We start from the raw sequence: 17,447 nt of genomic DNA, 5'->3' as shown, positions 1-17,447 counted from the left end.
GAAACCTCGCGCCTTCCCCTCCGGAACGAGGGCTCCGGCATTTCCGGATTGAAAGGGTGCCGAGCCTAAGTCGCGTTGTCCCCCCTCGTTGGCCGCTGGAGCGCTGGAATTTCCAAACTGAAGCAACGAGGGGCGCGGCGGTCGGGCGAGCTCAGGGGGGGCTGCTCCCGGTGCGACAGGTTCGGTCCCCGGGCCGGGCTCCCCGCGGTGCTGCGGTTCCGCTGCTCTAAGCGCTCTACGGAATACCGCCAACTACCCTGGACGGTAGGGACTGTTATTGTGCCCATTCCACAGAGGGGTAAACCGAGCCTCCGAGCGGCGAGGAGGTTCGAACTCGTCTGACTGTCCAGCGCATGCAGGCCTCTTTAACCGAGTGGACGATCCTTCTTTAGGGTGGGGACCCAGGAATCTCTTCGGGGAACTCTCTATCAAGGGTGCCCCTCCCCCAGGGGGCAAGCCCTTGCTCAGCTGACAGATTTCCCAAGAAGCGGCAGGAGCAAGCCTGGGCGCATGCAAGGCTCAGCGAAACCATGGGGTGAGGACTCGAGGCGTCATCACGTCCGGGGCCCTGCATCGCCCCCCCCCCCACCCCCAGCCAATGCCGCGTCCGCCCCCGCGGCCGCGCTTCTCCTTTCGGCCTCCGCAGCGGGGGCGTCTTTACAGCCTCCAGAAAAAGGAAGGAAGCCGCGTGGTCCTGACGCGCCGAGGTCCCCGCTGCCGTCCCCAGGCCCCTCGGGGAAACTGAGGTAGCACACCTTGAATGGAGAGGGGGCGCTCGGACCCTTCCTTTCCACAGGGAAACAACTACGCCCCGAAGTGGGGCGAGGAGAGGAGGCGGTCAAACTCCAAGCGCTGCACCTGGCTCTTGAAACTTGAACTCTGGGCGCCAGCGGTAAATTGTGCGGATATTTGCTGGGGCTAGTTCCATTAGGAAGGGGCGTGGGGGGGAGGGATTGTGTCTATACACCGCCGCCGCGCCCCCCACCCCAAGGCCACGGCCTACGCGTGTGACCCCAAGGCTTGGCATCTACCACGTCGAGGCTGGGGGCCCTGGGGTCTCCCAGCGCTTAGCCACGCCGCCTAAGACTTCCTGTTGTGGGATGCGCGCCGCGTCGCCATGGAGACCTCTGAGGGGCCAGGGAGGTCGCGCAGCAGAAGGGGAAGGGAGGGAGCCCAGGGGACGTTCGAGCCCTTCCTTCGGAGGATAGGGCTTCGAGTCACTCATCAGCTAGAAAAGCATCCCTTCTCCTGCCCTGATGATTCCTAAGGGATTTCCACGGGGATCTTCCTACGCGGGGTGTGGTGGGTGCTGAAATCCCTCCCCGAACTGCCTGGGCAAAGGTGCAGGGTAGGACCAGGGACGCCCCAAACCTCGAAGGGACTGGGAAAATCCTGTGCGGGAGGGAGAGGGGGGGTTATTTTCCGGCGGATTTTTCTCGGGCTTTCCGCAATGGGTGTCCGGACTTTGGTCCACGGTGCGCGGGCGGCGAGCTCCCCCGCGCGGCCCAAGTCTTCCTTGCAGCCATAAAAGCGCGGTTCTTTCGGATCTCTCCCGACAGGCCCTGCGGTGTTCAGTGGGTGCCTGCAGTGATAGGAATCCTTCCAAGAGCTGGCGACAGGGCAGTGATGAGGAAAGACAAACATTTCGTCATTGTGCAGAGATGGTTCCAACGTGGGGGGACCGATAAGAAACAAAAATAAAATGTATGGGGTGAGTGTTGGTGATTAGTGCCGAGAGGAAATAGAATAGGAGGGATAGGGAATGTGAGGGTTAATGAACTTTTAAGTAGAGTGCTCTGGGAAAGACTGAGAAGGCGACATTTGAGCAAAGACACGGGGAAGTGAGGAGGCTCCTCTGACAATATCAGGGAGGAAAGGTGCCAGACAGAGTGCTGAATGTGCAAAGGCCCTGAGGTAGGGACGGCCTGGAGGCCCATATGACTGGAGTGCAGTAAGGAAGGGAGGAGGAAACAAGGGCAGGGAGGAGGTGGTGCCCGGCATGCTTGTCAGTCTGCAGAGGACTTTGGCTTTTCTTCCCAGTGAGGTGGGAGCCATGGAGGAGGGACAGCCCCAGCTCCAGTGTTGACAGGCACCCTCCTGAGACAGCAGGAGCTATGTCCCAGGGCCAGGGAGGACAGGAGGCCAGAGAGGAGGTGACTACTCTAGTCGAGGTGGGTAATAATGGGCCCTTGCTCTGGGCAGTGCCATCGGAGAAGTGATCTGACATTCGTTTTGGTGGGAAGGTCACCTGTGCTTGCTGGGACATGAGGACAGAGCGGAGTTAAGAATGACTTCTTGGTTCTGGCCTGGTCCCCTGGGAAGACAGAGAGCCATTTCCTGAAATGAAGATGGGGTGGTAATGGGGGCCAGGGTAGCGAGAGGAGGGTCCGCCTCCTGGTCTCACATTTCCTTTGTGTTCCCTCTAGGAAAAGGAAAGCGGAGGCTCCCCAGCCCTTCGCTGGAGTTGCCAGGAAGGGCAAGGCTTCCTCCCGGGTGCCAGGCAGTCTTGGGCAGTCCAGTGAGTGGACCCACTACAGACTAGAGGCCGCGGACTCATGTCCCGCTTTGTGGCCTGGCCCCTGCTCTCCCTTCACTCTGAGCTGTGGCGTGGCCACCCCGCCCTTCCTGGCAGCTTCAGTGAATTTCTTTTGTCCCCGAGCATTCTGAACATGCTGTTCCTCTAGCCCAGACTTTCCTTCCCACCGCTTTTACAGGAGGTTCTCAGAGCATTTCATCCACAAGGCTGTGACAGAAGGAGGAGCAGATTGGGGTTTGGATCCAGGCTCTGACAACTTAGCGGCTGTTTTAGTGGACGTTCTCCCCAAAAGCAGCCCCTGGAACCAAGCTTGGTGTTCTGGCAGTTTATACCTGGGATGGGGGTGTGGGGGGGAGTCGGGGAAGGCAACCAGGAAAGCTGTGGGTTCGTATGGAGACCTCCTTTGGGGGCCACTGTGGTTCAGTCTCACTGAGGAACCCCTTGGAGATGGGCGGACTTTTTACGCCAATCCTGTGCCTCGCTGGGTCGAAGCTCCTCCGGGAATGTCAACTCCCTAATACTTCATTACTCCATATGTACATTTCTGTTCATTTATTTAAACAGTTTTGGTCACCGGGCTGTCCATCGCATCCCAGGACCTATTTACCTTGTAACCGGAAGTTTGTACCCTTTGACCCGCTTCACCTATTCCCCCCACCCCCTGCCTCTGGCAACCACCAATCTGTTCTGTAGGTAAATTCAGGGGTTTCTTTTGTTTTGCTTTAAAGTTGATCTATTTATTTTGAGAGAGAGGGCGGGGCATAGAGAAAGAATTCCAGGCAGGCTCCACACTGAGAACAGAGCCCGATGCAGGATCACACAAAGCACGAGATCCTGACCAGAGCTGAAATGGGACGCTTAACCAGCTGAGCCACACAGGTACTCCTCAAGTGGTTTGTTTTTGTTGTTGTTGTTTGTTTTTAAGATTCCACATATAAGTGAGGTCATGCAGTATTTGTCATTCTCTAACCTATCTCACTTAGCGTAATGACCTCAAGGTCCATCTGTGACGTAGCAAATGGCGAGATTTCCTTCTTTTTATGGACGAATAGTATTCCGTTGTGTATATGTGTGTGTATACACTTATATGTATACGCATATACACACATACTATATGTCAATTACATATGTGTATACATATTTATGTGTGTGTGCGTATGTATATAGTATGTATCTATATCTATATATCTATATCTATCTATATATATCCGTTCATACATTGATGGACATTTAGGTTGTTTCCATGTCTTGGGTATTGTAAATAATGCTGCAGTATCATAGGGGTGTAGATATCTTTTCAAGATACTGATTTTGTTTCCTTCAGATAAATATCCAGAAGTAAAATTGGTCGATCATATGGTAGTACTATTTTTTTTTAATTTAATATTTATTCTTTTCTCGAGAGAGAGAGAGAGTGTGAGCTGGGGAAGGGGCAAGAGAGAGGGAGACACAGAATCCGAAGCAGACTCCAGGCTCTGAGCTGTCAGCATAGAGCCCGCCACGGGGCTCGCACCCACAAGCCATGAGATCGTGACCTGAGCCGAAGTTGGACGCTAGAACGACTGAGCCACCCAGACACCCCGGTAGTACTATTTTTAATTTGGGGGGAAACCCACAATACTAGTTTTCAAAGGGGCTATACCAATTTACATTTATATGCTGTGTGTGTGTGTGTATATATATACATATATATATACATATATGTATATATGTATGTATATGTGTGTGTATATATGTGTGTGTATATATATATATATTTGAGACAAATTCACAATACAAAACTTACTTTTTGCCCTTTAAAAATTTTCCTGTGTATTCACAATCTTGTACAACCAGTATATGATTCTGGAATATTTCCATCACCATCCCCAAAAACCTGGTACCTCCCAATCCTCTCTCCTCTCAGCCCCTGGCAACCACTAATCTGCTGTCTCTGTGGGCTTGCACATTCTGGACATTTCCTATCAGTGGAATCACACACTACGTGGCCTTTTGTGTTTGGACTCTTTCCCTCAGCATAATGTTTGTGACGTTTAGCATAACGTTTCGTCCATGTTGTAGCATGTATTAATACGTTTTCCTTTTTTTTAATTTAAATTTAAATTTTTTTATTAAGTGGGCTCCACGCCCACTTTAAGAGTCGGACTCAACCAACTGAGCCCCCCAGGCGCCCCTATACTGAATTTCTTTTTAGGGCTGGATAATATTGCATTGTATGGAGATAGGACCTTTGCTTTATTCATTCACCAGCTGATGGACATTTGGGTTGTTTCTCCCTTTTGGCTACCCTGAATCATGCTGCTATGCACGTTCATGCGCAAGTGTTGGTATGAACATTTTTTCAGTCCTTTCGGGAATATACTTAGACATGCAATTGCTGGGGGGGGGAGCGCCTGGGTGGCTCAGACGGTTGAGGGTCTGACTTTGGCTCAGGTCATGATCTCGCGGTTTGTGAGTTCGAGCCCCACGTCGGGCTCTGCGCTGACAGCCCGGAGCCCGGAGCCTGCTTCGGATTCTGTGTCTCCCTCTCTCTCTGCCCCATCCCTGCTCATGCTCTGTCTCTCTGTCTCTGTCTCTCAAAAATAAATAAACGTTAAAAAAATTTTTTTAGAATTCTTTCTGCACATCCTCATCGATACTATTGTCTGTTTTTAATTTTTTTTTTTTACATTTTATTTATTTTTGAGAGAGAGAGAGAGACAGAACACAAGTGGGGGAGAGGCAGAGAGAGAAGGAGACACAGAATCTGAAGCAGGCTCCAGGCTCTGAGCTGGCAGCACAGAGTCCGACGGGGGGCCTGAACCCACAAACCACGAGATCGTGACCTGAGCCAAAGTGGGACGCTCAACTGACTGAGCCAGCCAGGCACAGAAGGCTTTTTAAAGCTCCACTGGCATCCAGTAAGTGACATTTTAGGGATTCCTGTATTTTGCCCCCATTTTCTGTTGTGTGATTACTGTTATTATTGCCATCCTAATGGGGTAGGAGGAAGTGATGTATCATTGTGGGTCCCCAGTTCTTCTGACCTGCCCAGCAGACAAACCCACCATGGTCCTGCGGCACTGACGGTTGGGGGGAGTGCGTGGGACAGCAGGTGTCAAGGGTTGTGGTCAGGATGCTGACAGCCCCTGTCATAAGCTGTGACCTTGAGCAAGCCCCTTCCCCTGGTTGCGCCTTGATGGCCTCAGCTGTAGAATGGGATGGTAACCCAAACCTCAAAGGGCGGCCATGGGGTTCCGCTAACACAGTGTGGATGCAGCGCCTGACGAGCACACAGCCAGAACGGGTAGTAGCAGTCGCTGTGTCTGTTTCATTAGGACTCAGCTCTGAGAATCTCGCCTCCAACTTCCCAGGCAGAAATACACATTTCCTCTGTGTTGCCACCGATCTGGTCGATACATCACATTTCGTCCTCGCAGCCCTAGCTGGTAAGGCAGAAATTTATGTTGTTGACATCTCAGTCAAAACACAACTTCGCTTCCTCTTTCGCCCCTTTATTCTGTGGTGGAACCTTGTGCCCCACCCCCTGGCTGAGAATTCTGCCCGGGACTCAGGCTCAGGTCGGTGGCATAGTCACATCTCTGAACTTGGCTCAACGTTGGATGGGAGCCCTCTCCAGGCTGGAGGCCTCGGTGGGGGGGAGAAAGGGTCTGGTCTTTCTGCTGTCGACTCTTCTGTCTGCCTCGCCCCTTCTCACTAGCCTTTGGATCCCTCCTGCCCGGGTGGGGACATGGCAGCTGGAGGCTTTGCCCTCTTTGGATGACCCAGCAGTGCGTTAACTTTAATCCACTCCTGGTGGATTGGTGGGTATGTGTTTGGGAGGAGGTGCTCTGAGGCTTTCTTTCCTAGACACCCTTTCACTGGAGTGGGGACATCTTTGGTCTGGTTGTGGCCCTTCCCTCATCCCCACCCAGTGGGCCTCCGTGCCGACCCCCAATAAGTAGACACCCTAAATCCACCATCAAAGCTGCCTGCCTTTCACCCCTGTGTTTCCGGGGAGTCTGATCCCAGCCCCAGTGGCTCGATTTTGCTTTCAGTTTCCTTCTTTCTCTCTCTCTTTCTTTCTCTCTCTCTCTCTCTTCCTTTCTTTCTTTCTTTCTTTCTTTCTTTCTTTCTTTCTTTTTTGTTTCTTTTTTGTTTTTTTTTTTAACGTTTATTTATTTTTGAGACAGAGAAAGACAGAGCATGAACAGGTGAGGGGCAGAGAGAGAGGGAGACACAGAATCTGAAACAGGCTCCAGGCTCAGCCATCAGCACAGAGCCTGACACGGGGCTCGAACTCACGGACTGCGAGATCATGACCTGAGCTGAAGTTGGACGCTTAACCAAGTGAGCCCCCCAGGCACCCCCATCTCTCTCTCTCTTTTAATGTTTATTAGTTTTATTTATTTATTTATTTATTTATTTTTTTTTTTAAATTTTTTTTTTCAACGTTTATTTATCTTTGGGACAGAGAGAGACAGAGCATGAACGGGGGAGGGGCAGAGAGAGAGGGAGACACAGAATCGGAAACAGGCTCCAGGCTCTGAGCCATCAGCCCAGAGCCCGACGCGGGGCTCGAACTCACGGACCGCGAGATCGTGACCTGGCTGAAGTCGGACGCTTAACCGACTGCGCCACCCAGGCGCCCCTAGTTTTATTTATTTTTGAGAGAGAGAGAGAGAGAGCAGGGGAGGGGCAGAGAGAGAAAGGGAGAGAAAGAATCCTAAGCAGGCTCTGTGCTGTCAGCACAGAGCCCCATGTGAGGCTCAATCCCACGACACTGGGATCGTGACCTGAGCCAAAATCAAGAGTTGGAGGTTCAAATGACTGAGTCACCCAGGCGCCCCCGTCTCTCTCTTTTCAGAAAGGCTTATTATAGAGAATTTCAAACACAGGCAATCATGGGTCCAACTGTCTCTCCTTCCTGCAAGGAAAAAGAAAAAAAAAAAGCACTAATCCTCAGTATCTGGGAATGATTAAGATGAGGTTGGGGTGGGGGGGGGTGGCGGAACGAACTCAACATGACTGGCGTCCTTATAAAAGGGGGGAATCTAAGGCGCCTGGGTGGCTCAGTCGGTTAAGCGTCCGACTTCGGCTCAGGTCGTGAACTCACAGTTCATGGGTTCGAGCCCCACACTGGGCTCTCTGATGTCAGCACTGAGCTTCGGATCCACCCTCCCCTGCTCGTGCACATTAAGTAAACATTAAAAAAAACGGGGGGGGGGGATGGTGCCCAGGGGCACCTGAGTGTCTCAGTTAAGTGTCTGACTCTTGGCTTTGGCTCAAGTCGTGATCTCATGGTTCATGAATTCGAGCCCCACGTCGGGGTCCACGCTGACAGTGCAAAGCCTGCTTGGGATTCTCTCTCCCTCTCTCCCTGTCCCCCCCCCCCCCTATAAATACATAAACAAAATAAATAAACTAAAAAGGAGAAACCTGGACACATACACAGAGACATTGCCATTCGAAGATGAGGGCATACCTTGGAATGACTACCAGCCATGTAACGTCAAGGTTTGCCAGCAGATGTCCAGAAGCCAGGGGAAGGAAGAGGTTGGGACAGACTCTCCCTCACAGCCTCAGAAGGAATCAACCCTGCTGGCACCTTGATCTTAGATTCCTAGCTTCTAGAACCATGAGACAGTACATTTCTGTTGTTTCACCTCCCCCAGGCTGTGGTACTTGGTTAAGACAGTGCTGGAAAACTAATGTGTACATATTCATACTGCCTTCTGATTATTGGAAAGCGCGTTTTAATTATCGGATTTTCTGTGTGTTTTTTTTTCCTTTTTTTAATGTTTCGTTTCGAGAGAGAGACAGAGACAGAGCACGAGCAGGGAAGGGGCAGAGAGAGCGAGAGGGAGACACAGAATCCGAAACAGGCTCCAGGCTCTGAGCTGTCAGCACAGAGCCCAGGCGCCCCAATCAGGTCGTTTTCCTAATGCCTTTTTCCATCCTTGGTCTGGCTGGGGTCTCCGGTGCGGCGGGACAGGTTCTGACCCTTCTTTTCACAGTCTATGTGGGCAGAGGTTGGCCTTGCTGTTGCCTGACCGCTGTAAGGTAGATAACTCCACGGCCGTACTTGTAGCTAGAAAGATCTACAGTAGTCTGGGCACCGTCAGAACAGCTGGGTCTTACCTGAAGCCTCGTGTCCCCGCGTAGCCGGCCAGACGCGCAGGGAGAGGTAGGTTAACAGTTTGGCTTTGGCCCAAGCAATGTTTTCCCACCCGCCCTCTGCACCCCTTCTTAACTACTGGCTCCAAGTGGCTTTTTTACTTAGTCAAATCTGGTGCCTTAAGGGATCAAAGTTTGTATCCGCAGAGGATTTTCAAAGAATGTGTTATGAGCTCTGAAGGCACTCCCTAGAGAGGCATTCCAGAGATGTTTTTGGCCAGGGGCAGCCCAGCCCATGGGTGGTCACCGCGGCCACCTGGCCTGGCCAGGCCTACATCCACAGGTGGCAGTTCTGGAGAACTTTAAAGAGATTGACCACATCGCAGTCTGTGTTAGGACTGTTTTTAAAGATTAACTGGGGGAGCAAACAGCAGACTCAAGAGTTAGGATACCGGTTTGGGGGGGCGCCTGGGTGGCTCCGTCGGTTAACTGTCCAACTCAGGTCATGATCTCACCGTTCGTGGGCTCAAGCCCTGCGATGGGCTCTGTGTTGACAGCCTGGAGCCCGGAGGCTGCTTCAGATTCTCTCTTTCTCTGCCCCTTACCCACTTGCGCACTCTCTCATGACAATAAGTAAATATTAAAAAAGGGAGGGGGTGCCTGGATGGCTCAGTTGGCTAAGTGTTTGACTCCTGGTTACTGCTCAGGTCATGCTCTCGTGGTTTGTGGGTTCAAGCCCCGCACTGGGCTGTACGCGGAGTGTGGAGCCTGCTTCAGATTCTCTCTCTCTGCCCCTCCCTGCTCGTGCTTTCTCTCTCAAAATAAGGAAATAAAACTTAAAAAAAAATTATTTTTGTAAATAGAAGAGAAAAAAGCATTAGGATACTGGTTTGGTGTTTTTAAAAAAACGTGTTTATTCACTCATTTATAGACCACATGGATTCAGACTCTGCTTAGGGGAAATCATTATGACGACAGCTCAGGTCTCCACTTCCCATTTTTAGATCCGGTTTTTAGACTCAAACCCACTGCTTGGCATGAAGGACCATGACCAATGGCACCACAAACCCCATCAGGGACGTGAATTCTTGGTGCCAGTGCTTGGGAATGGGGACGCACCAGGAGCAGGCTCCTAATGACAGCAGTGCCCCTGGTTCCTCGAGTCTGAGTCGCCCTGGGAAAGTTGACTGTGTCGCTGCTATCGACAGCCCTGAGGTTGTCCCCAGGAGAGGTACCCAGCAGCGCCTAGCACTCCGGAAAGAGCTTGACTTGCCACGTGGAGTTATTTACAAAATGACAATGTGCTGTTCTGTTTCTCTCCTTTGATTAAAAAATAAAATTGATCTTAAAAATGAAAGAGAAAATGGGGGCCAAAGTTCAGTCGGGCTGTCTGCCAAGTCGCCTCTTCCTGGTAGTGACACCGCTCAGCCACTCTGTGTGGCCTTCAGCTTCCTACTGGGATGGGGGGGGTTGGGGCGGTGCGGCTCTGCCCTCACGGGGTGGGCACAAGGCTCCCAGGCCCGCCGGCGGCTTGGCCCGGCTCAGAGCAGGCGCCCGCGTGGAGCGGTCCAGGGAGAGGGCGGCCGATGGGCCCTGAGGTGCACAGGGTCACGGCTCAGGGGAAGTCCCGGTAGGGCAGGCGGAAGGGGTAGAGCGGCGTGTAGCGGGAGTCATGCCAGAGCAGCTTCTCCTCCAGGAAGGCGACCGTCTGCAGGGTCAGGACCAGGGTCTGGTGTTTGAGCATGCTGTGCACGTTCAGGCCTGGGGGGCGGGGGGAGAGGTGCAGTCGAGGCTGGGGTGCCCTACCACACCCGGGGTCCCTTTCCCTCCCGTATTCCCCTACTATAGAGGCACCATGGTCTGGCGTGGGGTCACGAATCTTGCAGTCTAGCTGCTCACTGATGGCAAGACCCCGGGCAAGGGACTGTCCTCAGCCCAACTTGTCATCGAGAGCCTCCTGCGTGCCTGGCCCTGCCCTGCGCTCGGGCTGTGATTCCCACCTCATGCTGGGAGGCACTGACCATAACCACAGCAGATGTGTAAACAATGTACTGTGGGAGGCCTGTGCGCCTGCGGTTAGTCGGGAGGTGGAGGGGGTGGGGGGGGGATGGCCAGGGCAGGGAGAGGATGGGGCAAGTCGTGCGGGATCCTGTGGGCCTCGGGAAGAACTTGGGCTTTGACCCAGAGGGAGGTGGGACCCGGAGAGGAGCTGGACTCAGGTCGCACGGGCGCCCTCTGGTGGCCGCAGGGGAGAACAGTGCGGAACGGAGCAGGAACCCGGGACCAGGGCAGAGGTGACCCCGCCGGTCCAGGAGGGAGATGGGGGTGCTGGGTGGAAAGAAGTGGTCAAATTCTGGATGTGTTTAAACTCAGAGCTGACAGGGGGAGGTAGCAGGGACGGGAGCAGAGGGTGACGGCATGCTCTGTGGCCTGAGCCACGGGAAGGAAGGAGTTCTCGTGCCAAGGTGCCTACAAGACCCCCACCCCCGACCCCAGAAGCAGCTGTCGGGGAGGCAGCCAGACCTCAATCAGGACACCAAGAGAGAGCTTTCGGGGCCGAGTCAAGGTAGTGACGGGTGGGATGGATCCCACCTCGCAGCCTCTCTGACTAAGGAGCCAGATGAGCAGAGCCGGCAGCCCTCACGCTTACTCTGTGCCGAGCATTGAGGCCCGAGCCGGGACAGACGCAACCTCAGAGCCTTTCCTTAAGGATGCCATTTTCCCGACACTCCATTTGGGCAAGCTGAGGGCTGGCTGGGGGAGGGTGGCCACTGCCCAAGGCCACTCAGCTGCTGAGTGAGTGGCAGGTATCGAACTTGAACTGGCCCATGGACTCTTGGGGGCCTAGGGGGAAGAACCAGGGCCCTCTGCTCACCGACGGCCGGGATCAGGTTGAAGGTCTTGAGCCCGGAGGTGGCGGCCACGGCGTTCTGAGGCATGTCCTCGTGTGCTCTGAAACGGAGGCCAGAAGGTGAGCGCGGCAGAGGACAGCACCCAGCACCCCCACCCCCACTCTCCCCGCACCCTCACAGGTCCACCAGGAGCACGGAGTCCCCCCAGTGGCGGTAGCGGGCCAGCTCCGTCAGGTACTGGGGGTCCGAGGTGGGCAGTTCCAGGGAGTCCACGATGTGCAGGTAATCCTGTTAGGAAGAAAGGACAGTCTGAGCCCCCCACGGCTCGGCCCCCACAGCCCACACCCTAGGACCCCCGCGGCCCCTGGCGGGATCGGGCCTGTACCTGGGCCAGCTTGACAGTCAGAGCCACCTTGAGGCCCTGCACCCGCACTTTCATGGGCAGCATGTAGTAGTAGCTCGTGGGGCCCCGGGGGCCGTGGGCAATGCCTCCTGCAGAGACAGAGGTGTGCGAACAGGTGAGGACCCCCGCTGGGCTTGGGGGCAGAAATCGGTCACGGTGGCTGGTGTAGGGAGGCTGCCCGCAGGCAAACGGAACCGGCAAAGAGGAGAGGGCCTCGGGTAGAGATGGGGAGGGGATGTTGGATTGAGGATCACCTGGGACAGGTGACTGTGCCTCACTGGGCCTCGATTTCCTCAGCTGTCAAACCCTGAGTGAGGATCCTCTTCCGGGCCCTGGGAGTGCGGCAGGGAACAAGATGGACAGGAGCCCTGCCCTCATGTCATTCATATTCAGACACAGGCTCAACGGCAGAGGGAATCGGGGCTATTCTTTTCGGAGCGGCACGAGGAGTTGCTGGGGGCTGGGGGCCCAAAGGAGGTCAGGGAGGGCTTCCTGGGGGAGGCACAGCCCAAACACATCATAAGGATGAGAGGCATTGGCCACGGGAGGTGAGAGAGGACACGGAATCAGCTGTGTCTGGTCAGAGAGGATGTGGAGGGACAAGGGGGGGGTCTGCAGGCACCCGTGCCTGGAATGCCAAGGTAGGGAGCTCAGACGTCCCACAAAGGCTACAGGGACTGGGAGGTTTAGGAAGAGCACCCTGGGTGCTGTGTGAAGTGTGGGCCACGAGAAGTGAGACGGGAGGTAGGGCCAAAAGGGGCTGTGGCCATAGTCTGATGAGAGACGCTAAGGCCAGAGCTGGGGAGGGCTGGGAAGGTGGACTCTCAGGTCTCTGATCCGCACATGGGCAGTGAGGTCCGTGGGCCTGAGTCCTGCTGCCCCTGCCCAGGTAGAAGGAATGGGACTGACGAGATATCACCCCAGATGTGTGCGCAGAATCACCCAGGGCCCCTCCCCTCCCTGCCCCGCTCACCTCCTCGCCAGATCGGGGAGCGGATGCTGCCATGCCTAGAACGCCCACTGCCCTTCTGTGGCCAGGGCTTCCGGCCCCCACCCTTCACCTCGGCCCTAGTCTTGGTCTTGGCGTAGCTCTGCGGGCACGAAGGGAGGAGAGGGTCAGGTTCCCGAGGCAGACACTGTCGCGGCTTAAAGGCACCAGGCCTGGGAATACAGCAGCGAGCCGGGCAGACTGGGGCTGCCGCTGGGGAGCCCGGCAGGAGGCACAGAGATTAGGGGGCCGGGACAAGCACACAGCACTTCGGGAGGGAGTGAAGGATAAAGAAATCAAGAGTTCCCTCATCCACTCCAGAATGTCAGCAGCCTCTCTGCTGCCTGGCACACAGCAGGCGCTCAGTAGTTTTTGAATGATTTCAATGTGGTGGCAACTGAAAGGAAGGTGTGGCATAGGGAAAGGTGTGTGCAGAGGCTCGAGAAAATCGGGGAGAGGTATGGGGTGAGGGATTTCCAATGCCAGGCTGTAGACCTCATTTCTAGGACCAGGGTGGACCAGGGAGGAGGACTCCCTAGATTTCTGAGATAAGCAGAAGGGAAACAAAGAGATCCTGATTGATAACGGCTTCTTCAATGCACTTGGCAAAAACTCCAAACTATTCACCATCGCTCCTGCTGACCTCTGTGACCACACGAGGCTCCCTTCTGTCCCTGCCGCAGGACTTTTGTATGTGCCGCTCCCGTTAGCGCCACTGCCCCCCTTTACCTAGTTAGCACCTACTACGCACCCGAGGTTAAATGTCTCTTCCTCTGGGACGTCTTCCCTAATCATGTATTTACAGGCATGACTACTCGACTCAAGTTCACCTCTCCGACTAGACTACGAGTTTCGCGAGGATAGAGATCGTGCCTGTCTTGTCCACTAGCACAGTGTCTCATCTAATGCACAATGGGTGTTCAGAAAACACCTGGCAAGTAACCCATTGGTGAATGGTTCAGGAGAGAAGAGAAGGCCTGAGCCTAGCAGTCCAGGAGCTTCCCTCGGCCTCCCTCCCCCCCCGCCGGGCACTCACAATTCTCTTGAAGTTCTTCTGCCAGATGGCAACCTGGTGCAAGATATCCATCCTGTGGAGAACGAACAGGATGTGAAAGGCCCCTCTCCAACTGAAGTCCTCGCCACCTCACGAGATGCAAACAGGGGCTCCTCCCTTCAGTGCCAGGGCCCTGTGTGATCCGCCCCCCGCCCCCTCTGCCCCATCTCACACCACCTCCAGGCCCGCTCCGTCTCCATTCTGTGAGATGGGGTCCAGCCTCCATGCCTTTGCGCCCACTGTTCCCTCTGCCTGAAATGCTCTTCCCCTGGCTGGTCCCTTCTCGGCCCCAAACAACATCTCCGAGAGGAGCCTCCTTGCTAGGAAGAGGGCCACCTCTTCCTGCTTCTCCCAGTACCTTACTCTCTTCCTAGGCTTCCAACTTACTCATTGCCACCCTCTTTATGGGCTGCTTTGCCTCTCTAGCCCTGTGACCCCATTCAGTAGACACTGGTCACAGGCGTGGTCATCGAACGCCTGAAGTGTGGCCAGTGCCACGTGTTGCAATGACAATATTGTAGACGCAGCAGGTTAAAGAAAATAAATCCTTGTTTCTTCTTCTTTTTTTTTTAAACGTGGCTACTAGCAAAATTTAAGTTATACGTGTGATTGGCGTTACGTGGCTACATCGGACACAACTGCCAGGGTAGTCTGCCAGGGGTTGGCAAACTATGGCTAGTAGGCCAAATCTGGCCTGCTGCCTGTTCCTGTCAATATGTTTTACTGGAACACAACTCCGCTTTTGCTTACAAACTGTCTGTGGCTGCTGTTGTGCTCCACCACAGAGATGAGTAGTTGCCATGGGGACGTTATAGCCTGCAAAGCCTAAAATACTTTCCTATCTGGCCCTTCACGGGAGAAGTTTGCTGACCCCTGCTCTAGACTGTAAACAACATTGGCAACCTTGGCGCTCATTCACTGCTGTATTCCCAACACCTAGAATGGAATCTGGCACATAGCAGATGCTCCCTAAGTATTTACAGAATAAGCAAAATATGTTGTTTTTAATTTCTTTAAGTTTATTTATTTTGAGAGAGCGCACGGGGGGGGGGGGGGGGGGCGCGGGGAGAGAGGGAGAGGGAGAGAGTGAGTGAGTATCCCAAGCAGGCTCTGCCCTCTCAGCGCAGAGCCCAGCTCAGGGCTCAAACTCACGAACCGCGGGATCATGACCTGAGCGGAGATCAAGAGTTGGATGCTTCACCAACTGAGCCACCCAAGTGCCCCATGTTGTTTTAAATTTAATTTTGTCACCCCCTACTAGATTGAGACTTTGAGACTCTGGAAAAGTAGGGGGCAAACCATACCAATACCAGTAATAGTAATAAATAAACAGCACTTATTATGTGGCAGATATGATGCACTTCAGAGGTATCATATGCTTTAGCAAGCCATAACCCAGCCCAAGGAGTCGGTCCACACACGGTTGAGATCCTGGCTCTAAATCTTACAAGCTGTGTGACGCCAAGCAAATTTCTTAACCTGTCTGTGTTCTCAGTTTTCTTATCTACAAAGCAGGAATAACTGAACCCAGGGTTGCTATGATGGTCTGCTTAACCAAACTGCAAATAGGCTATTCCAGGCACATAGAAAGGGCTTAAACATCGTCCTGCTCATTTTTACAAAACTCAATTAACAGCAACGATAATCAATGTATCTATAGAACTTCTGCTGTGCCAGAATTAACTCGCTTCATCATCACAGCAAACTCTTGAGGTTTCATAGAATGGGGACACTGAAGCATAAGAGGGGAAGGCAGGATTTGAACTCAGTCACTTAACTCCTTGGAGATGTTACCTCTTAGATCTCAACCTCACAAAACTCTGTAGCTGGGAAAATCATCATATCCCCCTTTGGCAGGTGGAAAAACCGAGGCTCGAGCCCAGATCATCCTGATTCCTAAAGCCCCGCGTCTCATCCCTCTGGCACTCAGTTCACCATTTCACTCACTCACCTGGGCGCCGTGGAGAAAACGTCGGGGTGCAGTTCGGCCAGACCCACACGCTCCTGCTGGTAGCCCCGCAGGGACTCCACCCAGGCCTGCACCGGACGCCGGGTCGCGGGGACCGGGAGCTCGCACCTGCGCAGCACAGGCGCCTGGGGACCTGAAGCGATTGGGAGGTCAAGGATCAGGACCGAGCGTCAGGGCTCCCGGTCGCCGCCCCTCCTAGGGCGACCCTGACAACCTCACCCGCGCTAACTACTGCCTCTGGCTTCGCCACCGGGTGCACTGCCTCTTCCGCCAGCGCGTTCAGGCCCTGTAAACCGTGCACGAGAGTGAACGACGACGCCCGGAACCTCCAACCTTTGTCCTCCCATCCCGTCCCCAGTCTCGGGCCTCACCCGGCAGCCGGTGGGCCGAAGCCAAGCCCGCGCCCCGGCCCGCACTAGCTGCAGCATTGTCCCGCAGCTCCCCATGCGGAGAGGTCACGGCTCCTCTGGGTGTGCGCGACGCCCGGTGATGACATCACTCCCGCGACACCGCCCACCTCGCTCGGCTCGGCGCTGGAAAGCTGAGTGTGCAAGAGCGAAGACGGCGGGGCCTGGCCCGGCGTGCCTCCATCTCCGCCCCAAGACTAGTCCCCAAGCCCCAACTTTCACGCCTGGCCTAAAGGACCCTCTGCGACCCCTGGAAACGCGACTTGCAGCAAATAGCCGCGCCCCCTCAACACGCCCAGCTCTTCTTTGGGGGTCCCGCCCCCTAAGAGCAGGAATCCAGCCAATGAGACCTCCGCGCCGAAAGGCACCCTCCTCGTTCAGCCAATGAACGTTAAGCCTGGCAAAGTGGCCCCGCCTATGGCTGGGCGGTTCTGGGGCAGGCTTTAAGAGAACATGACCAATAACCGTTACCCTTTTGGTGTCGGTCACGCCCTCCATTCCCCTCCGCGTCCCCTGTATCTTCCTAGAATTTCTGAGGTGGTTTTGGGGTTTCCGATAACGTGCTTTTGTGTGTTTAAGTGCAGGGCCTTATCTCCCACAGAAAGCTCTTAGGACTGAGCCTGTGGGACCGTGCCTCTCCTCTCAGATCCCCCAGAGCAGGGGTATGTTCCCTCTCAAACCAAAGATTAGGTCTGTCTTCTCCGCCTCCTAGGCCAGGGTGCGGTCCACTGTCAGACCGCTCTCCGAAAACAGAGCGAAGTGGGGAGTCCGCAGATCCTGGATTCCCTCCCTCGTTGCGCATCCTTACAACCGAAACGCAAATGTTCATTTTTAGGTTCTTGGCCACTTACCCCGCGCGACCTCCAGAGGGCGTCACGAACCCCTCGCTTCGCTGCCTCGCCAAGTCTGAACACCCGGCTGCCAGGGTGCCCTGGACCAGGAGGGGAGCTCAGTGGCCTAGAACGTGGTCTGGGAGCCAACCTCAGTTTCCTCATCTGGAAAATGGAGAGGTCGTGAGACTTGAATGAAGTGTTGAAGGCCAAGCCCTCCCTGCCTTGCACAAAGTGAACACTTAAAGGGGTATTATTATTGTTATTATTATTGTTATTGAAGGTAAGTTTTGTTATCAAAACAAGGCAAGA

The 17,447-nt window shown here is 54.4% G+C and overlaps 1 protein-coding gene and 2 long non-coding RNA genes across 4 annotated transcripts; 2 read left to right on the top strand and 1 right to left on the bottom strand.

Annotated features, from left to right (window-relative positions):
• The first annotated feature begins 4 nt into the window (after positions 1 to 4).
• On the top strand, positions 5 to 3,253 carry LOC122486855. The gene is made up of 4 exons (XR_006298252.1): positions 5 to 264; positions 1,560 to 1,711; positions 2,041 to 2,171; positions 2,427 to 3,253. It is a non-coding gene; the product is annotated as an uncharacterized LOC122486855 (long non-coding RNA).
• A 2,054-nt stretch (positions 3,254 to 5,307) lies between these two features.
• LOC122486851 lies at positions 5,308 to 9,989 on the top strand. 2 transcript variants are annotated; one of them, XR_006298251.1, is made up of 3 exons: positions 5,308 to 5,436; positions 5,854 to 5,964; positions 9,637 to 9,989. It is a non-coding gene; the product is annotated as an uncharacterized LOC122486851 (long non-coding RNA). The 2 variants fall into 2 exon arrangements; XR_006298250.1 differs by lacking the exon at positions 9,637 to 9,989 and adding an exon at positions 8,045 to 8,283.
• On the bottom strand, positions 9,522 to 16,614 carry MRPL4 (mitochondrial ribosomal protein L4). Its single transcript, XM_043586485.1, has 9 exons — positions 16,270 to 16,614; positions 16,118 to 16,184; positions 15,881 to 16,031; positions 13,912 to 13,963; positions 12,861 to 12,978; positions 11,870 to 11,976; positions 11,663 to 11,772; positions 11,508 to 11,584; positions 9,522 to 10,393 (listed from the first exon to the last, which is right to left on the bottom strand). The coding sequence occupies exons 1-9, from the start codon at positions 16,342 to 16,344 to the stop codon at positions 10,248 to 10,250; spliced, it is 903 nt and encodes a 300-aa protein (XP_043442420.1). The 5' UTR covers positions 16,345 to 16,614; the 3' UTR covers positions 9,522 to 10,247.
• Between the last annotated feature and the right edge of the window lie 833 nt (positions 16,615 to 17,447).

Source organism: Prionailurus bengalensis, chromosome A2 (assembly GCF_016509475.1).
Source record: "Prionailurus bengalensis isolate Pbe53 chromosome A2, Fcat_Pben_1.1_paternal_pri, whole genome shotgun sequence".
In the NCBI taxonomy this organism is placed as follows: Eukaryota; Metazoa; Chordata; class Mammalia; order Carnivora; family Felidae; genus Prionailurus; species Prionailurus bengalensis.
Note: the sequence above shows the minus strand (reverse complement) of the source record. Positions and strands in the feature narration are given on the sequence as shown.